A 21,544-nucleotide genomic window follows, 5' to 3' on the forward strand; every position below is an offset into this window, starting at 1 on the left:
TTTCTTTACACTAGAGTTTAGTTGTAAAGTTAGAAACACAAGAGAATGTACAATATAGATCTTAGTAGCGGCAAAGAAAAAAATGTTTACAACAAATAACAGATTTTTTCTGAATGTTGTTAGACTCCCACCAATCATCCATACTGATAAAAAGAGAGATCTGTCCTTATAACTGAAATGAGATGCACAAGAGAAATTATACTAAAAAAAAATCAGTTATAAAAACAAAACCAAAGACCATAATTTATTTTCAGGAAGGCAGTGATCCTTTCATTACTAAAGTCTTTTGGAAACTGTAAAAACTGAGCTCAGAACTCTGTCATCTTCTTGTGTGTGTCCGCCTTCCTGTGCTCTCTCTGGATCGACAGCTCCTGAGCTTTCTGCTGGGCCAACAGGCGGCGGGCCGCTGACAGCTTCTCTTCCAGCTGCTTGACTCTGGATGCATCCCTTTGTAAACACAAACAACAAACAGATATGAAAGCGGAGGGGAGACGTGACCGGTAAAGCTGATTTGTACTGACACGGGTGTCTATGGAAGCAAAGGTTTAGCCTCAGACTGTTACAATTCCTTTTTCACACAAATCCCATCGCTCTTTTCTAGTAAGAGTTAATAAATGAAAGCTGTGCATCTTTGCTAATCTGTCAGTAATTATGCTAAAGGTTAGAGCTGCTAGTGTAGAGCTAAAGGAGAGAAACAATGTTGGGACTATATTTCAGTTCGCTGAATAATAATGACATGAATAACTAGAGCAATTGCATTTTTGGTGAAAACTATGTGAACGCTGAGCGCTGAATGACTGATGAAATCTGCTGAAGAAGCTGAAACTTAGTTGTTAAAGCTAAAAGAAGCAAAACACGAGCCAAAAGTAGAAAATGCTAGTAAAAGATAAAAATAGCAAAAGACTGGTGAAATGTTAAAAGTAGCAGAAGGCTAGCTAACAATTAAAGATGAAAAAGGGAAGCTAAAAACTAAAAGGTAGAAAAAGATTAGCTAAGGGCATAAAGTAGAAAAAAGGTAGCTAAAAATTAAAAGTAGCTAAAGACCAACTAAAAGCTAAAAGTAGCAAATAGTGGCTGCAGCCATTTCCTGGATGAGCTGAACATTTTGATAGATGAATGGCTAAAAGTAGTTGGGTTGCAAAAAAAAAATGTACAGAAATATAAAAAAGAGGAACAAATACGATTATTGTACAGTTTTTATACATTTTGTGTGAATGTTAGACCTAAATGGATGAAATCTTAGGAACTCCTTGTTGTCCCAGAACTGACCTGCCTGCCTGCCTGCTGAGACACTCGCTCAGTTTCTGGATCTCCCTCTCAGTCTGGGACACCCTCTGAGCAGCCTGAAACAGCTTCACGTTCAGAGTCCTCTTGGTGTTTCTTCCCGCTCTGTACGCCTCCACCCCCGTCGCTGCCGACGACGCGGCAGCACCCCCCTCTGCAGGATCTGTGCTCCTGTCTCCCAGCTTGTGGTTTAAAAAGTCAAAGACAGTTTTGCGCTCTCCGGTGGCGACTCGAGGCTTTCTGCGCCGTTTTGGACGGGCGGTCTGTGTGCCGTTTTTAGCAGTCCGGCTCTGGGTGCGTCTCTGTGTGAGCTCCGCACACTCGTCCAGAGACTTTCCCTTCGGGAGGACCACTGCCATCACAGGCTCGACTCGACCCTCCTGCAGCTTTCCTAAACCTGAGGAAACAAGAAAAGGAACACACTGCATTTTTTTTATTCATTTATAAGAGAACAAGTGACTTATTTGTAAATTAAATTTCTCATTTATGCAAAATTAATTCTACTTTGACAGCTAAACATTTGTTCTTTGATTCTAATCCCAGCAAAATGCTTCTAATAACAGCAAAATTCACAAAAAGCATCCTCTTCAACACAATAAAAATTGAATTTAAATATACATTTTAAAGCTAGCTTTTTAATAACATCAAAATTTTTACTTGCTTTAGAAAAGACCCTTTTGTTCATCACCAGCTTCTCCCTTATAACCTAAACTTGGTTATTTGTCTTCAGTGCAGTTTCTTTAAAAATTTTTAAGAACAGCAGAAATGACTGATGGGACTTCAGAACTTTAAACTCTTACCTTTCCCATATTCATAACCCATTTTGAGCATAAGTTTGGATCCGATGCCTCTGGTATGTGCCTCCCAGCCACCAAATTTAGAACTGTTGAATGTTTCTTCAGATTCCAGGGCAGAGTCAAGAACTGTGGCAAAAAAAACCCAGAAAGTAAGGTTTTAAACAAGAAACATTTAAAACTGAATACATTCCAAAGTATATTTTCCCACAGAGTAGTTTTGTTTTATTTCTTTTAATGCAAAACGTCCAAGCACCTTTAGCGTATCCCAGAGCCTCTCCATATCCAGTGTCGTCTTCATCAGAGTCGGAGGAGACTGGGTCGTCTTCTCTCAGAGGTGGGATGATGCCGTCAGCTTCAACCACAGCTTCTTTCAACAGCAGTGAGTCAAACTTGACGGTGTAGAAACCGCTGTCAATTTCTAAGATGGAAAAAAAAAATAAAACATAAATTGTTAAAAATCTGAAATAAAAATGGATTAACTGCCTAATTAATGTATTAAAATTATATGTTGATGACTTGTTAGAGCCATTTTAGAAAAAGACTAATAACAGTTTGGGAAATACCTTTTATCTTGGCTGGATACCAGATTCCGTCCTCATGTCGAGCCAAGCAGGCCAAACCCTCTTCAAGTTTACTGAGGTCACACTCCAGGAACTCTCTGAGCTCTGACACGTAAACCACCTCGCCATGAGAAAACCTTCAATTTTAAGAGAATAATTCAGAAATTCCATATGTACACGAAACTGACATCCAGATGAGTTAAACATTTATTAACAATAAAAAACACACACGGACTGAGGCTCCTACTAAAATACTATTCTTGTTTGGGTTAAACACAGGCAAAACCGTTCATTGTAAAGGCAAATTATACAAAATAAAAGTGCAGGAATAATGATATTTAATGATAAAAATGATACAAACAAACTTTGTAGTGTTTTTATAATTATGCAGATTCATGTCAGTTCAACTAATGCAACAAGCAAGCAAGAAAATTAAACAAAACAAAACACTTTACCTGCAATTATCCTGAAAGAGACATTTGTCTTCCAGGTAGAATGGACAGGGTTTCATAGATTTCTGGGTGGGATAGACGTAGAGCACCCTTACTTGAGCCTCTTCTCCATCTGGGGGTTCTGCTCCCACCACCATGGCATTGTGGTACTCCAGCGTCCCCCACGCCGTTCTGTACGGTGCTCTTACTTTGGTGCCGCTAAGTGTGTCTTCTTCCTCCTCCACGTCCTCGTCTTCGTCTTCCTCCTCTTCATAATCCGCTGTCCCACCGTCCACCTCTCTATCCTTCTCTCTGGCGTCTGAGCTGCTGCCTGAACTTTCTCCCAGCTCAGAGTAAAAAGCAGCAAACTCAGTGTCCAGACTGCCATTTGCACTGCTGGTGTCAGCTGCTGCCTCTGAGGTGTTTATCTGGAGTTCATTGCTGTCCTCCAGGCTGGACAGCAGCCGACTCTTTTTGACAGACACCAGGCTGGCCTCGGTTAGTTCTATCAGCTGGCAAAGGTCTTCTTTCAGCTTGAGCAGGTCTGGCTGCTGGCTGGGGTCCAGGCCAGCCGAAAGGGCCATCTCCACCTGCTGTAGCTGGGCACCATAGGCAGCGATCGCAGTCTCAAGGCTTTCTTCGTCCATACTGACAACCTGGAACAGGGTGGGACACGAGTGGCCAGCATGGAACCCCTTACAAAACAAAAGAAAATTTAAAAAAGGAGATGAACTAAGCATATGCAAATAAATCAAAGGTGAAGAAGAACTACAATGTAACTCCCCCCACCCTTTTTTTTTACATTAAAATACATTTCATCGTTTAAATGGTCTATGTCTCTTTCTATCAGGAATTGTATATGTCCAGATTTTTTCAGTAAAGACGACAGAGGTCTAGCTAGCTAGGTACAAGATGACCTAAACGTTTACATATCTTCCTAACAAAAATATGGTCTTTATTTTCAAAAACGAATCTTAGGACTCTCCTGTAGTGACATCAAGTAAGCTATAATAAAAAGCTTCTCACTGTGAAACCTAACCATAACATCAGAAGATTGCTTTAGCTAGTATTAGCCCTCCTTCGGCTAACATTTACCAGTGATTTGTGAATATAATATTAGTAATTTCATTACCTCAGTAATTACTGGAGTTTTATGACATCCACTGCAGCGACAGAAAAAGTGACAACCACAGAAATCGCTGTTTTATTAAGTAAAATTGAATTGAATTGAAACAACACGGAGCAGAAACAACAAGAACATGTTCAAAGCAGCAACAGCGACTTCCCGTCTGAACTTTCCTTTTCAAAATAAAACAAAAACATATGCTGTTTTGACAGCTAACGTGTAAGCTAATTAATAACAAGGTTACTCTTATAAACCATCTTTAACTGATTTCTGTCTAAAAGTGTGTCTATAAGAGACGTTCATTCAAATTAATTTAATTTAAAATATGCTGATATTCTCCCACTGAATAGAAGATGAGAGCAATGCTTTGCGATTTTTCTAGTTTTTCCATGAAATACTACTGTACTTTGTTACACAACAAAAACGTTTTACTATAATCACGTATCCGAATAAAACTAAAAACCAAATGTGTATTAACAGAAAACCAGCTGGGAGTACATAACGAGTACATATAGAGCGCCTTTTCTGTTAAGAATAAAAAAATTCTAATCTTTTATTCTGAAAATAACCGGAAATATTTTTCCTTTCGTCACATTTGTGCGCCGTGGACGCGGATTCATGACGATTGTTTTACAGCCTTCAGCGGCAACTTCAGCAGTGTGGAATATTTTACATACGTTTTTAAACTTAAACAAAATTAATGACGTTTCATTGCCAACTCTCGATATGTCTAATAATGCGAAGATAGGTCGTCTTCTTTATTTTGCTCATACTGAAGGTTAGCTTCAGAAGCTAATCAGGCATCTTTCAAGACCAAGAAGTGAGTAGCATGATATTAATTCCCTGTTTTGAAATCAGCATTTTAAAATTGATAACAAGTCTTCAAATCTTTCCCTTGATTAGATTGCTGTTTCTCACAAAATATAATTTAAACGTTTGTTTTTCATGTTTTTTTATTTTTTAACTTTTGGGGAAAAACAACTTATCATGAGCTAAAAACCATCACCATCAATATTTTGGTAACAGACTTTATTCTCCACTTTTTATGGGAAATGCTAACATGTAGAGAATTAGTTTCTTATTCGACACAGACCAATTACCAACCAATGTTTCAATTCAGATTTTGTTTGTTTACCAAGCAAGTTTGTGTGTGTTGTCATGTATTTTGTGTCATAATCAAACTAGTGTAGTAATTTTTTAAAAAGAAATTGTGCATCTTTCTTTACATTAGTGTGCATTTTGATTTGCACAATTTCTTAGAATCAGACAGTCTCAAAAACTGGAGGGATTACAATGTAAATAAAAATTATTTGCTTTATCTGTAGCATTTATAGCCATTTTGATTATAACTTTGACAGACACAGGTAAAAACATCAGTGCTCTTTAGCCTTCAACATTGAGCGATAATAAAAGGAGTTAAATGTAAATAATATCTGTCCAAAAGTTGTACTGTGCATAAGAAGTTGTAATTTCTGTCTTCTTTCCATGCTTCCCTACAGAAGTGGCCCCTGCTGTGATGCCTCCAACCATGTCTCAGATTAATGATCCAAAGATTGCTTTTGCCTACCTGCGCCCAGCCTGCGTCCTGCTCACCAAGGAGCCCACTGTGACCAATGTGGAGACGCTGAGCAGTCAGTTAAAAGATATCCACGATGCCTCTTTGCAGCAGCTCCAAGAGTATGTCCTCTTTCCTCTTCGATTTGTCCTCAAAGTCCCTGGAGCGAAGAAGGAAAAGACAGTGCAGGCTGTGGCTGAGACAATGAGCTACATTCTGGAGAGGACTTGTGTCCAGAGCTGGGACACCCTCCGGGACATTTTCTCAGAGGTCTGTCTCTGCCTCTGCTCTTCCACAGACCCTGGGAAACCTGCAGACACATCAGAGGAGCTGAAAACTGCCGTCCTCACATGTCTGAATGCGCTGCTTCATGCTGCCTATGGGGATATAATCTTCAGACTGTATGAACCTGCCATGCTGCCTGGACTGGGTGCTGCCATATCACTGCTGCTGGCTCTAGGAGAGAAGGAGAAATCCAGAGATATACAGGCAGCTGCCCTGAAGTGCCTTCAGACTTTAATTCTGCTTTGTGACTGCACTCAGGAACACATCATTCCATCTTCAGATGAGAGATGTTCTGTAGGCAGCACCATGGCTTCCTTCTTACCTGGGATCACTACAGCTATAGCCAGGATCATCACAGGGGACCTGAGACAAGGCCATGCAGTGACAGTCAGGGCCATCAAGGTATCAAATATCTGTCCCGTTAAACATTTCATACATTCAATATTCAATAAGATATTAAATAATTCGGGAAAAAAAACATTTGTCTAAGAGAGTTAAAGCTGTGTAGAATGTACTAAATATTGACTTCTAACCATGTTAGAATTGTACACCTAACATTTCAATAAATTTCCCAACAAAGCACTCATAGTTTCTTGTGGTATGAAAAACTGCTCACAACACTGTATTTTTTGTATCCAGGTTTGGTCCAGGTCTGTGGGGCTGGTCATGGAAGATGCCCAGCTGCAGACCAATAAGTCCCAGAAGGCTCCCCCAGAAGACCTGGGCAGGATCGGACAGCTTGTGGTCCAACGGACACCTGAATGGGTGAAGAGTACAGCAGAGAAGCTATCTGTGCTGCTGAAGAAGATCATCTCCTGCACCTCGGCCCACCTTCACTGGAGGGTAAGGCTGGAGATGGTGGAGCTGGGTGACCATCTGCTGGCAACATGCAGTCAGTCACTGAAGGAGAGCGTTGGGCCACTGCTGGAAGCACTGGTGGGAGCAGTCAACGATGAGGAGCCTAGAGTCAGAGAGAGGTTTGTTTTGATTCTTAGTTCTTTGTGAAAAAATCTGATACAGAACATTTACTGAAGCTCATGTCCTTTTTCTGAAGGTGTGAGGTTGTTCTCAGACAAATCTCACAAAGGAATCAGAACTGCAGTAACAGCAGTGGCGCTACCAGTCAGAACTTCACCGACGTCTTGTCTGAGAATCTCCACTCTTTGGCCACCTCCCTGCCCAGACTGATGAGAACATCTGACGACCAGAAGAAGCTCTTTGTCCTTAATGTGTTTTTGGGTTACCTAAAAGTCCTGGGACCACTCGTCTCTGTGGTGCTGAACTCTGCTGCACATTTGGAGAGAATCTCTAAAGCACTGATGCAAGTATGTAACAACAAAAGCATTAGATTAGATCAGTGGTTCTCTTTTTTATTACAAGTACCACCTCAGAAAATCCAATCATGCAATGGTTACTCACTTTTATTGTATGTAAACATTGTATGATTGTAAAGGTGGCTCTTCCTCTGACCAACTATTTAACTTGTGAATAGTTGATACACTTTGAGTCGCCTCGTGCTGAAAAGTGCTATATAAATAAATGTACCTACCTACCTACCTACCAAAATTTAAAATGGATACCACTAGAGGGAGCCAGAGGACCACCAGTGGTACCAGAACCACAGTATGAGAACCATGGGACTGGATTCTGACCTTCAATATCTCATACTTAAGAATACACTTCTACATGTTCTGTTTACAAGCTAACAATGTTATTTTAGTTCCATCATAAGACTTTATGTCCACCCACATCACATTGTTTACTATGTTTAAATATCGACACTAACACGACCCTAAATGATGGCAAAGTTCCTCCACCCATTACATAGACATTTACAGAGTTTGAAGCCTATCTACTCTTGTTTTCAAGAAGTTATAGTTTATCTTAAATTATTGTGAAATAGGTAAAAACACAACAGGTCCCCTCTATGGTCATGTTTAGGTTCTGGAGTTGGATGTGATGGATGTTCGTATTGTGGAGGAAAGGAGTTACGCTGACACCATCGAGACAAGCTCAGGCTCTCATGACTCCTACGCTGCTCACATACAGAGGAAGCATTTTCTCTACTTTACAGATGAGACCATCTTCTCTGTACTCATGGAGATCTGCCGAACATTAGGTATGTGTGTAAATACTCCTATAAATGTCACAGAATGGGTTTTATGAATGAAATGTATTTTTATTTTTATCTAAATTCATTTAAAATCAATATAAAGTACATCTAAAAACAACTTTAAGCAATGGATGCTGTTGTAAATATCTGTAAATATAAATTAAGTATATTTTCCGCCTGTATGTTTTATTTGACTTATTTATGACAACATTTGGCAATTGTCTTTGTATGCCCAGGTTATTATGGCAACATCTACCTGCTGACTGATCACCTGTTAGACTTGTACTGCCAGTCTTCGGCATACAGAAAGCAGGCCGCCATGGTCCTAAACGAGATGGTCAGAGGTGCTGCAGGCATCGCCTTGGCAACGCAGAGTCAGTGTTTGGACAGTGAAGTTCAGGGAGGCTCTGCCTCCAAAGAAGACCTTAAAGCTGTAGTGGTGTCTATCATGGAGGAATACACCAGTCTGACTAACTGGCACCTGATCACTGTGAGTGAGGAGACGGACCGAGACCATCAGGATCAGCAGGTGAAGGCTTACAGGTTCAAAAGGATTCGAAAACAAACCACAGCAAAGTAACATAGTAACATTATCCCTCTGTGAGGGTCCTGCATCATCTGTGGTTTGTGGAGATTTACCAAGGCATGCTCAGGATTTTAGGCATTTTTTTCTCTAAATCTAAACCTCAGCAGGGAAACTTTTGTGTCTTCTTGTCTTAAACTTGCCTTGAAAGTAAATGTTTTTGTTTTTTTAAAAATGTCAAATGATTTCTGAAATTTAAAAAAATTGATTCAGCAGTGAATTTGAATAAATATTGGCCAGTAAATATCTCATTATTATCATCAGCTATGTTTCCTAAGCTGCAAACAGATGATTCTATTTATTGAATTATGTTTTTAATGAAGAACTAATGTATTCTCATTTTCTTTTTAATTTCTTTATCCTATTTTGTGCCTTAAAAGATTTTCCAGTGAAGTGTGATACTACCTGCTCAGCCTATAAAACACGGCACATTTTAAATATAAACTTGCTGATACTCACGTGTTTCTGTCCAAATGAAATGCTCCAAACTTTACAGCGAATTGTGCTTTAGAGTAATCTTTGCAGAACAGACTGAGCAGAGAGGAAAGCTGCTCCAAGGTGTGAACTGACTGACTCGGCACTTTTAAGGCTGGATTTGTGAGCAGAGGAAATCTCTCGATGCGTTCACCAGAGAGAGGCAGAAACACATGGGCAGCTCTCTGTTAGCTTGTAGATAAGAATGCTGTTTGCTGCCAATCCAGAAAATCCAACATATGAAAAGAGCGGAAACATATTCAGAGGGAATATTCAGTCTGTGTAGAAGGAGTCTAGACATCTCTTTTAAGTCATATTTGTTACATTTTTCTGTAAAATAACAAAAAGTGAGGAAAAAAATCCTTTTTGTGTGATACAGATTGATCTTATTAGAATTTGGTGATCTTGCTCTTATTTAAAGTTAATTCTTTAATTTCAAATTTGAAACATTCATTTGATGAAGTACAATTTTTAAAAATAAAGTTATGAATCTGTTTTATGATGATAAAAATCTTTACCAGGAAAAACTACTCAGTGGTGTGCTAAACAAAAAAAGGCCAGTTGTTTTATGTTTTAAGTTTATTTATCTTTATTAAAAAATAAAATAACTAATATTTTGGTTTCTTCCTGCAGTTGCTGAGCCCTTCCAGATTCCTTTCAATATCTAAGAGTGACGCCACCAGCAATCCTGCAAACTCTCTGCAGGTGATTCCTTCTCCATCTGCCTCCGCTCCACCTTCATCATCGACCTCCACAATCCACCAGCTCAACAGCAACATCTGGCAGCTGTGCATCCAACTGGAGGGCATCGCCTGCTTCGCTCAGGCTCTAGGGCGGGACTTCCGTCCACTGCTGATGACCTCACTGTACCCAGTGCTGGAGAAAGCCGGAGAGGAGACGCTGCTGGTCAGCCAGGCAGCACTGAGCTCCATGATGGATGTCAGTAAGGCCTGTGGCTACTCCTCCCTGAAGGAGCTGATCAGTGACAACTCAGACTACCTGCTGAATGACGTCTCCGTCAACCTGCAGAGGCTCAGTCAGTATCCTCAGGTACAGACATGCACACACAAAGAGCTAGAAGAATGTGAATCAGTGTGAATGCTACTGAATGAGAAGGTAAAACTTGAGCTAAAAGAAGAAAAATGCTAGCTAAAAGCTTAAAGAAGAAAAACAATAGCTAAAAGCAAACGAGAAAGGAAGAAGGAAAATCCTAGCCAAAGGCCAAAATGAGCTAAATGCTACCTAAAACTAGCAAAATGCTAGCTAAAAGTAGCAAAAGGCTAGCTAAAAGCTAAAGTTGCAAAATGGGAAGTTAAAAGCCAAAAGTAGCAGAAGGATAGCTAAAAAAAAAAAGTCTAACTAAAAGTTCAATGTATGAAAAAGATAGTTAGAAGCTTAAAGTAGCAGATTGGTACCAAAAGGCAAAATTGTAGCTTCAGAAAACAAAACAGCAGATTTCAAGAGAACAATGTTTTAAAAGGAATTGAAAAAAATTCAGTACATTTTTATGCCAAAAGAACATACATCAGAAACTGTAAACAGGAAAACAACAGTGTAAATGCTGACTCAGCATTCACAGTATTACTGTAAAAATGAGGACTGTGTCCCGTCTCTGTGTCCAGGCTCCGCGGGTGTTGACCGTGATGTTGACTCACTCTGACAGCAGCCTCCTGCCTCTGATCAGAGACGTAGTTCAGGATGTGCTGATGGCTCTGGATCTCACCTACAACCACTCAGCTGCTCTCTTCTGTTCTGTCCTGCACGCCCTCATGAAGGCTCTGGGTGAGATTTTTATTACACGTGCCTGGAGCAAATGGCTCTACGACACCCTCCCTTTTGCTCAGGGGTAACACAGATTAAATATTATTGTTGCGTTAATAATCTACACCAGCATAAAGAAAGTGTCAGAAAACGTTTAGTTTTTGAAAGATTTTTTTAAAAGTTTAAAACTCTTTTTTTTTTTTTTGAGCCAGTGTTCAACATAGGTATTTTTTCCTCCCTTTAGCGAGGTGGTTTTCCTCCTCAAGCTGCAGGAGCAGGAAGTCTACCAGTTCTAAGACGTCCACTGAAGAGGAAGAGTTTGACGTTCGCCAGTTTCTGCTGGATTACAGGAAGCAGAAGGAGTTGGCAGAGGGCATTGGGATAGAAGTGGAGGAGACTGAAGACCTTGGTAAAACAAAACTGTATCTGTGTTTTATGGTGTAGGTTATATTTATAAAAGAATATGCTGAGAATATGAATTATTGAATGATTGATGCAACAAATTCAATGTTTTGGATTCATGCTGTGGGTTTTAACACTAACCTATCCAGCTAATTGTAACATTTATTCACTGTTGATTCAGAGGTTCCTCCTCCTGCAGAGTGTGAGGATGCTGAGGATATTGATGGGCCTGATGTAAAACCAGAACTTCCCTCACACCTCAGCATTACTAAAGATGTTATGGAGCGCTGCATTCACCTGCTGTCAGACCCCAGCCTCAGGCTCCGACTCAAGGTACTTCGTTTGGAGTGAAAAGTGTAGCGAAGGAAGTTTTTAGGATAATGAAAGCAGTAAAGATAGTTTACCATTGTCTAATAGCCTCTTTAATACATACATACTCTGAAATTATGTTGTTGTTTTTCCACGCTGTGATGACTCTGATCATGTATCAAGTTAGTTAGCAAATGTATATTATATTATATTATATTATATTATATTATATTATATTATATTATATTATATTATATTATATTAAATGTTATGTTTCTGGTTCCTTCATTAAGGTATGCTTGGTGAGCTTATTGCTGTTATCTAATTGCTAATGGTAGCACTTAGCAATCATTTTAAACAAGGTAATTTTAGCACGTATTATCTTTCTATAGCATATCATTCTAATACGAGTTAATAAGTAAACCAACCTCTAAACAAGTGCTGAGTCAAAACAACAGAATTGCATCCACAGGGCATCCTCAGTACCTGCAATAAATTTCAAAGTAATCATTTGGTAAACTAATAGCATGACTGTAAACTCAGTGGACTGTGATGAATTAATCATAGGCAATTGAAACGTAAATAAGAAACAATGTTTCTTCTGAGGCACTTGAGTCAAGGAAGAAATATTTGTTTAGAAAAGAAGCAGCTGTTTTTTTGTTTCCAATAAGAGTCTCACAGTTTGTTTTCCATCATCTAAAACACACAAGATGTTGAACAAGGCTGTTCTGTATGTTTGTGTCTGAAGGTGCTGGATGTGCTGGAGGTGTGTGTTTATGTGCTGAGTGAGCGGGAAAATGAACTGCTGCCCATGGCTCATCGCTGCTGGCCGGCCCTTCTCCAGAGACTCACAGCTGATGACCCGTTAGCAGTCCTCAGAGCCTTCAGGGTTTGTTCAACCACTCCAAAACTCTCTTCGTCTTCTTTCTGCTGTTCCCATTTCAGGGGTCACCACATCGAGTCATCCTCCTCCATCACACTCTGTCTTCTGTGTCCTCTGTCTCCACTCCAACTGCCTCCATGTCCTCTAACTGCATCCATATAACTCCTCTTTGTCTCTAACATCCTTCTACCAATATACCCAATGTCCCTCCTCTGCATGTCCAAACCATCTCAGTCTGGCCTCTCTAACTTTATCTCCAGTCGTTCCACCGAGCAGAAGTTTCATTTGAATTAAACTGACTACTTGTATCTATTTTATTAGTATTTATACAGAAGGAAATGAACAGATTTTGACATTGATTATCCCGTAAATAGTCTTGCACATGGCTTCATTGGGACATGTCTTTACATTTGATCACCACACATCAGGTGCTGTGTACGCTGGGTGAGACATGTGGTGACTTTCTGAGGAGGAGGGTTTCTAAGGAGGTCCTTCCCAAGCTGAGCTCCTCTCTGGCTCGGCAGGCTCCCATCAGCGCCAAGGCCGGGCCCGTCTACACGCACACCCTGGCCTACAAACTGCAGCTGGCTGTTCTGCAGGGCCTGGGCTCCCTGTGCCACAGATTGGATCTGGGTAAGAGAATAGAAACACAACTCAGCATCCACTTTCACTGAACCGGCTAGTGTTTTAAACATCACAATGATCACAAATGGTGGACAGAAACCAACCTATTTCATGCAATAAAACCATTTTTAAAAGTATCTTAACAGTAAACAACACATATAAAACTAACTTTTAGCTGTTATTTGTTGTGATCTTCAGTAAGGAATCTCTGGGGAGCTAATCATGAACAAGGATTGTGCTTCCTTTATTGGAAAATTCTCTAGAAAAACCCCACTAAGTAACTTTTATTACATATTTTAATTTAAGGCCTAGCACTCCTCTAGGGGATGCATGTTGCCTTTCACTTTTATTGCCAGAGTTTTAAAATCCTCTTAGGCTGAGAAATTATATAATTTTAGCTATTTTGGTCACACCTTTAAATACATATTATGTGTAATCACATGCAGTATTGTGATCTGTTAGTGCTTGGAGTACGTGCTGTGAATGACTGTCAGCTACCACCACATGAAATTTTAGCTCAATATTTGTAAACTTCAGGGAGGTAAGCTATTTTTGTGTTGGCTAAGGTTGATTAGCTGTGTTGGCCATTTTGATTTATGTTGTAGGTGAGACATATAGTCCGAGTGCTACTCAGCTGTTTAAACCTTTAGTATTAACTGTTGGAATCTGTTACCAAAATATCTCATGAACCACTGGCTGGATTTTACTCCAAAAGTTCATCATTTCATTTGTAGATGTTATTCAAGTGATTACTTTCTGAAAGTTTCAATAAAATCCAGTGTTTCATCAGATGTTTTGCTAACAGCACAAACAAATGAACAAACAGAGACGGACAAAAAACAACATAATTGTTCTGACTTTGCCTTCGGCAGTGGGGAGCAAATCTCAGCTTTTGAGTAACAAAAATATTATTCTGAAAGTAAAAAAAAGTAAGTTGTTACTAAGTTTAAGCGCACATTTATTCAGATGTATTCAGTTTTTATGTTTGTCTTTAAAATGTATCCTTTCTGTTGTTGATTTCACATCACAATGCTTGGAAATGATTTTTCAAGAATCCAGACCTGATGATGATTTTAAAACATCTACTTTATTTTTCTACCACCAGGTGGCAGTGTTGTGTCACGTTTGAGTCACAACCTAAATCAATATGTGCTATTTCTTATATTCTGTTTTATTATTGAGATGTAAAGTTATAATCTAATTTTAAAAAGTAGTTTGTGAAGCTTTTAAATTGCGTCATTACATTTAATATGAACTTGAGTCTATATTTTGTTTGTCTATATTTGTATTCTTGAGAAAACAGTTCCTGTTATCAAGGTCAGCAATCCCTTCAGATTTAGTTTTATTAAAAAAAAGTAATTATACATTCCATTCCCTCTCATTCATAAATCATAATAGAAACCCATCAGTGAAAATGCCCTCAGGCTGTTGCAGCTTTTAGGTTCAGCATATTTTTAAAGATGACTTTGAGGATTCAAACCCCAGCCAGCTGAGCCAACAGGATGCCACTGAATCCTTAGTCGAACACACAATAACCTCTGCCAAGCAACTGCTCTCCCAAGCTTCATTTCACTACAAAACAGCGCAAAACAAAAAGCTGTTAAATGTGCAATCAGCAAATCCAGTCTCTACAGAAAGCCCACTGAATGCCACTGACTTTCATTTCTGTTTGCTGCGGTTGGAATCTTTTTGTCTGACTTAGTTTTTAGTTTTTCAACTTAAAATCCTTACTGAAAGTGACTCAGTGTCAAAATAATTTAAGTTGTGTAATTGTTAACCTGTAGCTTTGCTAATTTTGTAATCAAGCAGTGATGTCCCTGAAACAGACTTAACTGCTGTACCTTCAGACACGACTTGTTGTATTTGCTTTGCTTTATGCTTGTGTGTTCAGTTTTCACTTAAAAACCAGGCCTACATGTTGATGCATAAACTCTATAAAAAGTAAGGAGAACAAAGATAAAAAAAAAGTATTAAGGTTGCTTTCAGTGGCTCCTTATGGTCACCACGCACCTGTGTCTGTCACTCCCTGACTGCCAAGCTCATTAAAAACAGTGAAAATTATGTCTAACAAACATTGGCTGTGCAAAAAATGGTGAATAACAACATTTATGGTCACATGTAAATTTGTACGTTTCTGCAGAGTTTCTGTAGGAGATTATGAGTTAAAAACACCCTTCACTTCCAGATTTGACAAGACTATTTTCAGCTAAAGTACAACTAAAATCTGTGGAAGTCCTGCAGCACTGAGAGACACACTGGGTGAACTCAGACCAAATTTCTGTTTTAATGTATAATTTGTTTATGTACCAAAAAGTTGTGGGAGTAAGAAAAGTTTGTTTGCAAAGGTTTTGAAATATTTAGACTTTTTGGACAAAACATGGTGTGACCACATCAGCTGTCAGTTGAACTCCAAGTGGAAAAATCTCCAAAAATCTTAAAACTTAAACAGTGTCATAGTGCAGTATTATAGTGCACTATGACACTGTCATAATGCAGGATTCCTGATCGAGCTGCACATTTTGATGTAAAGCATATTTTGAACGTTTCATTTAAAAACTGCAGGACGAAACACAAGATAAAATGTTTTTAATGGAATAATATTAAGGGTGATTTAATGTTTATGCATTGGCTCTTTTAATACTGCAGATTAAAAGCAGAAGCTGTGATTATAAATAGTGTTCTCCTTCAGTACCTATGACCATTACGTCTCTCTTTTCTTTCATGAGCTGTTTTTTTGGGGGTTGCAGTAGTTGTCAGGGTTTGTAATGGTTAAACACAAACTAAACCAAAGGTCCCCTACAACCACTGTCCTGCTGGAACCCACCTGACAGATGAATAAATTGCCCTCTCTGCATGTCCTCCTGTTCTCCAGAAGCAGGTTATTGACCCATTTATTTAAACCAGGTGTGTTGAAGCAGGAAGCAGTTGAACCATGCAGGACAGCAGCCCCTGGGCTCCAAGGTTTGGGGCCACTGAACTAGACCACGATGGTTTAAGGAAGAAAAGTTAAAAAATGGATTTTAGTAGTGGTGTTTTAGAGATAAAATGGGGGTTTGGATTTAAGTTTAACAGCCTGGGCAGCTTCCCAGCGGGGAGGTGGAATGGGTGATGGCGTTCACTGACAGATGAAACGTTAGCAGCCGGTGACACCGTGTGTCACAGGGCTGTCTGCAGACTTTGCTCAGCCAACAGCAGATTCAGGTGATGAAAACTGAAGTGCAAATGGAATTAGGCTGTCTAAATTTTAGATTTTTGTAGAAAAAAAAATCTTCTTTGACATAAGCTTATTTTTTTAAAGAACCTTTTTACTCAGCTTTGTCCTAACGAGCCTGTTCTGAACTGTAGTGTCCTCAGGTCTTTTAATTAAACCTAAATCTTCATATTCAGGGAAGAGGGGAAAACATCCCTGAAATATTATTAAAAAAATAACACGTTCTTCACTGCAGTGTGTTTGAGTTGCTGGACTGAAACTGAGACTTTCACTGGCATGAGTGGGTATGCATCTACAGCTGATTTAAGATGGCTGCCGCAGTCAACTGGCCTTCAGAACACAAAGCTGTCAGTTTGCAGATACTGAGCTCATATCTGGTGTGGTAGTAGCTGAGGCTGATCCCCAACACCTATTCTAAGGGCGATAAAACTTCATGTAATTGTGCATGAGAGTCAACCTTGACCCTCTCTGAGTGCGAACACGTTTCTAAGATCTAGTAATGTTACAAGAGATCACACATAAAGTTATTTTTCAAAGTTTGGATTCTTTTCTCACCTTAAAATGATCTCAGATTAAAACTCTGGCATTAAAGGAGGCAAGTGATGTGCATTCCTCAGTGCTGGGTCTTTAACAGAAAGATGAGTGTTAATAATATAAAGCGATGTGTCAGTTGCTCTGACTTCTTCTCTGTTATTGGATGCAGGTACAGACGACTTCTGTGCCGATGCACTTGATGGCTTTTCTCAGGTTTTCTTTGCACATCATTTAGAAACTCAAAAAGTGAGAGCTTTGTCACCTCCTGAAAAGCGCAGCGTAGTGAGAATCCTATAATGCCTTTTTCTACCTATGCATTAAAGCATTTGATCCAGGAACTGCCTCCAACTAACACCTCTGCTTCACTTCTGATAAATCAGGACACGCTCACACCTAACGAGTCCATTTTCACACCCGATGGGAACTGAAAGAGCAGACTCCAAACTAAAGGTCTAGCATTCTTTGAAAGAATGCATATCCCCACTGAGATTCATGCCAGACTTTTAGACTAAGATCTTCTTATGATGAGATGGGATGGAGTTATGTTTGGTGAAACTTTGTAAATGATATTATGAACAATCTCATGTTGTATTGTGAGATTTTGTAGTATGTCTTAAGGATGACTCTCAGCACACAGACATTGACACAAACAAAAACATTCTTACTGCTTGGTCTTGGGTGGCGGGTGATAAAGATGAAGATGTACACTCTTTGTAAAGCTGAAAAAGTGGAAAAATAGTCCTACACAACCACCGCAGAGCAGTCTAACTCTCATTTGACTGGAACCGTGTAGATATCAGTCTTTTCTGTCATACTAAATAAAAAAAAATAGTTTCTGCTTTAAAGATTTTTTTTATGCTTATTTTTTTTTTCTGTCTGGAACTTGAAGCTGTCTTCCTTCCTATCAGAAGGGAAGGGATTTGGTGTAGGCGATGAAGAGAATGTGAAAGAGCAGGAGAGAAACAGCGAGCGGCTGCAGCTTCACTCGTGTGAATACCGATTTGGCTGCTGCTTACCTCTGGGATGCTTGCAGCAAGCCAATTACCAAGCCTTCGCCACAGTGAGAGAAAGACAGAAACACAGATTGACTGAAGCCATCGATACGTTTCAACCCCAGTTCTACTTTCAGCCGCAGTTCCACAAATCTAACAGCAACTAGCCCTCTTCTTTTTGGTGTTTCTTACCTCTCCGCTCCCCTCCAAGCACTTCGATTCCACAAAGGGCTACAGGTTATAAGTGCAGCACCAGAAAAGGAAGGAAGAAAAAGGATAAAAGAGGTTGCTAAATAATCCTATTTAACTCTGAAATGTGCACTGCTGCTTTTATTCTTGACTCACAGCGAGCAGGCCCGTTCAAGCCGAGTGTGGGTTGAATCGGTAAATAGAGTAAGCAGAGAAGGAGACAGACATGTTTTGAAATGAGGCTTGAAAGGCAGCCCAGTTTTCAGCTTAGGGAATTGCTAAATGTCTGCTGGGAAAGACGGAGAAAGAGAGAGATACAGAGGGGGGGAAATGGAAAAAAAAAGGAGATGAAAGAGTGGAGAGAAGTCAAGTGGATTGAGCAAGAAGGAACTGGAAAGGTTATGACAAATATGGTGAATGGCTGATAAGGGAGCCGAGGCAGGTGTGTCAGAGGACATCAAACTGTAGGAGTCAAGGAAACAAGGATGGAGGAAAGGAAAGAGAAGTCTTGGGGATGTGTGAAATCCAGCCTGCGGTGAAATTTTCTCAGCCACCTCAGCAGTTTCTCTCGGCTCATTAGGAGTTAGCAAAGGTAAAGTCCAGGCTTTGACTACTTTTTCCTCTTTCATCTATTTCTCATCTTTTATTCTTTCTCTTTTTCTCACTTTGTTTTCCCCAACATTTCAAGATCTGGGATTGTTTCATTTGGCCATTTAAATAAAAGTTTAGAAATATTTTGTCTTTAAGGTATTTTATATACAGTGCTGTAACCCTCTCACCCCCTCCACACACACACACACACCTACAGATTTATTCTGTTTATGCTTTTTTGTAAGGGATAAAAGCATTCCAAACCAGCCAGGTCCTATGTGAACAAGTAATTGCCCTTTTTGTTAAATCCTGAACTAACTGTGATCTATTCGGAGAGTTAAGTTCAGTTTCACACCCATGAATCAATGAAAAAATCACTTAAGTGAAGCTGTTCTCCACAAATGTAGAAAACGCAGAACAGCGGTGAACCATCCCAGGAGCGGCCGGCCGACCAACACCACATGCAGCAATAAATGTTCTCATGTCTGTGTAAAAGAAACAAGCATTTTGTGTTTGGTTTTGTTAGGAGAAGCAGACCTTGATGCTGTTTGTGAAGCCTGTCTGCCCTACCTGAGCTGCCGACAGCCCGTCAGACTGCAGGAGGCTTGTCTCAGGTAAGACCGGATTCAAGCCCCTCGGTTCATTAAAGCTGCTGCTTTTAGGTATTTGAGTGTCAACCCCTAGCAATTATTCAATGCTGCAAATATTTAGGCTAAGTATAATAATTATGCATATGTTTTTAGAATGCTGCTATAAAACAGCTGGAATAAACAGTAGGAAATTGCATAATTTCCAATCTTTTGAATTAAACAGATGAAAGCAAATGTGTTGACATCTACAGTGGGGTGCAAAAGTATTCATCCCTCTTGGTTATCTTTTATATTTTGTTGCCTTACAACCTGGATTTTAATTTGATTAAAGGCAATAATACAATAAATCTTTCAGATTAATTAAGTTAAATGGGGGAAAAGTAACTTGATTTAAATATTCCTAAAAATATATAAAACTGAAAAAATGCTGCTGATGGAAAAAGATCCCCACAGGAATCTTTTTGAGGTTAAAGAAAACAGCTGTGACTGTCATGTCTCAGCAGAAGGTCAGGCGAGATGCATCCCTTTAAGGAATGTCAGCCCTTTAATTCTAAATATACAGGCAACTTGTTCTAATGTTACACACAATACACCAGAAAAGAAAATCAGCAAGAATTTGTCCCATTCTACAATGTTTACCACAAAAAGTTTGCCTTTTTATCTGCAGAACAAGGTTAAAGTCAAGTCAGTTTATTAATAAAACCTGTTTTAAAAACAACAGCTTGTAATTTGAGAGTCATTCAGGATTAAAGAAAAGTCTTTCTCTGTAGAGATAACCTTTTTTTATTATTATTATTTCTCCTTCACAGTGTTTTCCGACACCTAATCCAGGTGGACCCGGACACCTTCTGGTTTACACTGAACGAGCTGCACTGCCCGTCCTCCTACACGCCGCCCCACCCTGACCTCCATCCTGTCCAGCTGAGCGGGATGGGCAGGCCGAGAGACGAGTACTCAGACAACGTGCTGAAGCTGCTGAGGGAGGAGTTCAGTTAACCGGTCAGTCAGCTCAACCAGCTGGTGATTGATGCCACGGGCTCATCTCTGACACGGACGCCTTATTGAACCACTGAATCAGTGACTCCTGTTCCATTAACAGGAAAACAAACACAACTTTGCTGAAAAGCAGCCTTCAGGAGCTTTATGATGCAGACCTCGAGATACAAAAAGGCAAACATTAGCTTTGCTGCAGGTGTCAAAACCAGCATGAAGGCTGACACATCTCCTGCATGAACTCATTTAATGTTCGACAGGCTTATATTATAAAAGCAAATGTTTTATTTGTTATTCTTTTTCATGTTATTTCTTTATTTTACAAAGAAATGACTCATCGAGCCTTGATATTTTTAAATGAACATCCTTAGATTTCACATTTAACCACAGGAAATGTGAAAAAGGGCTGTGTGCTTAAAAATAAAGCAGAGATAACTTAAAAAAATTTTTGTGTGTAATTAACTAATGTCTTGTCAATATCAATTTTTAAACCTTAATGTGTAATGTGTAGGTGAGCCCTTTTAAAAAAAGAAATGTAGATTTCTGTTTGTGCTTCTCTTGCCTTAATATTTTACTTAAAGTATGATGCCGAATCAATTCTCTGTTTTTAACAAACCACATAAGAAGAATGAAGCTAATGGTTAAATAATCCTAACAGAACTTGTTACTTTTACTGGGCAGCCCATCGGTGCAGACAGTACAACGATCTCAAGTATCAAAAGATGATCCAACATGTCGCAAATATTGGTCTTTATGGGACTTTATAGAACTAGGACAAATAAAACAATAAGGTGGGTTCTTTAGGAATTTGATGACGTGTAGTTGCAATAAAAAACACCACCCCCACCCCACCCAAGACAACGCTCCAGGGCAGACAGTTGTGTAACTACAGCCAAATCAAGTCCTCTGCGACAGGAAACCTGGTCGGCACGAGCCCAGCTCTGTTATCAGATGGCTGTAGGGTTTGAGAGATCATGTGTATTTGAAGAAGACACAAAGTTCCCTCCATTATCACTTCCTCTCCATGACAGGATAACCTGAAGCCCCCCCTCTCCCCCACCTTCTTTGCTCCGTAATGAACGTATGAGGCTTGTAGGGAAACAAGATCGCCTCGTGTTTTGTATTTAGCTGGCCTGGCTTAATGCTAGTGAGCACGGTGCAGCTCCTCTTTATCTCATTCTGGGCCGCTGCTATTTATCCTGCTGCCATTGCTGACAATAGCACCATTAGTCATCAGCGGCAAGGGGACGGGNGCGG

At 39.7% G+C, this 21,544-nt stretch overlaps 2 protein-coding genes across 3 annotated transcripts; one reads left to right on the forward strand and one right to left on the reverse strand.

Annotated features, from left to right (window-relative positions):
- zgpat (zinc finger, CCCH-type with G patch domain) lies at positions 1–4,354 on the reverse strand. Of its 2 annotated transcripts, XM_017411228.3 has the most exons (7): positions 4,205–4,354; positions 3,097–3,767; positions 2,645–2,778; positions 2,335–2,499; positions 2,085–2,207; positions 1,270–1,681; positions 309–447 (listed from the first exon to the last, which is right to left on the reverse strand). In XM_017411228.3, the coding sequence occupies exons 2-7, from the start codon at positions 3,717–3,719 to the stop codon at positions 309–311; spliced, it is 1,596 nt and encodes a 531-aa protein (XP_017266717.1). In that variant the 5' UTR covers positions 3,720–3,767; positions 4,205–4,354. The 2 variants fall into 2 exon arrangements, with proteins under 2 accessions (XP_037832726.1, XP_017266717.1); XM_037976798.1 differs by lacking the exon at positions 4,205–4,354 and having other exon boundaries at positions 1–447; positions 3,097–3,719.
- Positions 4,355–4,810: 456 nt separating this feature from the next.
- tti1 (TELO2 interacting protein 1) lies at positions 4,811–21,521 on the forward strand. The gene is made up of 14 exons (XM_017411197.3): positions 4,811–5,018; positions 5,698–6,440; positions 6,678–7,015; positions 7,093–7,363; positions 7,980–8,157; positions 8,388–8,680; positions 9,842–10,258; positions 10,831–10,990; positions 11,214–11,378; positions 11,553–11,704; positions 12,429–12,569; positions 12,992–13,196; positions 19,231–19,318; positions 20,104–21,521. The coding sequence occupies exons 2-14, from the start codon at positions 5,715–5,717 to the stop codon at positions 20,288–20,290; spliced, it is 3,321 nt and encodes a 1,106-aa protein (XP_017266686.1). The 5' UTR covers positions 4,811–5,018; positions 5,698–5,714; the 3' UTR covers positions 20,291–21,521.
- The last annotated feature ends 23 nt before the right edge of the window (positions 21,522–21,544 follow it).

The sequence above is a fragment of the Kryptolebias marmoratus genome, linkage group LG8 (assembly GCF_001649575.2).
Source record: "Kryptolebias marmoratus isolate JLee-2015 linkage group LG8, ASM164957v2, whole genome shotgun sequence".
Lineage (NCBI taxonomy): Eukaryota > Metazoa > Chordata > Actinopteri > Cyprinodontiformes > Rivulidae > Kryptolebias > Kryptolebias marmoratus.

Excerpts from the sequence above, each read along its gene's own strand:
- zgpat (XM_037976798.1), bottom strand. The coding sequence starts at position 3,719 with ATGGACGAAGAAAGCCTTGAGACTGCGATCGCTGCCTATGGTGCCCAG. Across the intron at positions 2,208-2,334 it reads GGCTCTGGGATACGCTAAAG|TTCTTGACTCTGCCCTGGAA; the intron begins GTGCTTGGACGT and ends TTTTTGCCACAG. Across the intron at positions 448-1,269 it reads CTCAGCAGGCAGGCAGGCAG|GGATGCATCCAGAGTCAAGC; the intron begins GTCAGTTCTGGG and ends GTGTTTACAAAG.
- tti1 (XM_017411197.3), top strand. The coding sequence starts at position 5,715 with ATGCCTCCAACCATGTCTCAGATTAATGATCCAAAGATTGCTTTTGCC. Across the intron at positions 7,016-7,092 it reads GAGCCTAGAGTCAGAGAGAG|GTGTGAGGTTGTTCTCAGAC; the intron begins GTTTGTTTTGAT and ends CTTTTTCTGAAG. Across the intron at positions 10,259-10,830 it reads GGCTCAGTCAGTATCCTCAG|GCTCCGCGGGTGTTGACCGT; the intron begins GTACAGACATGC and ends CTCTGTGTCCAG.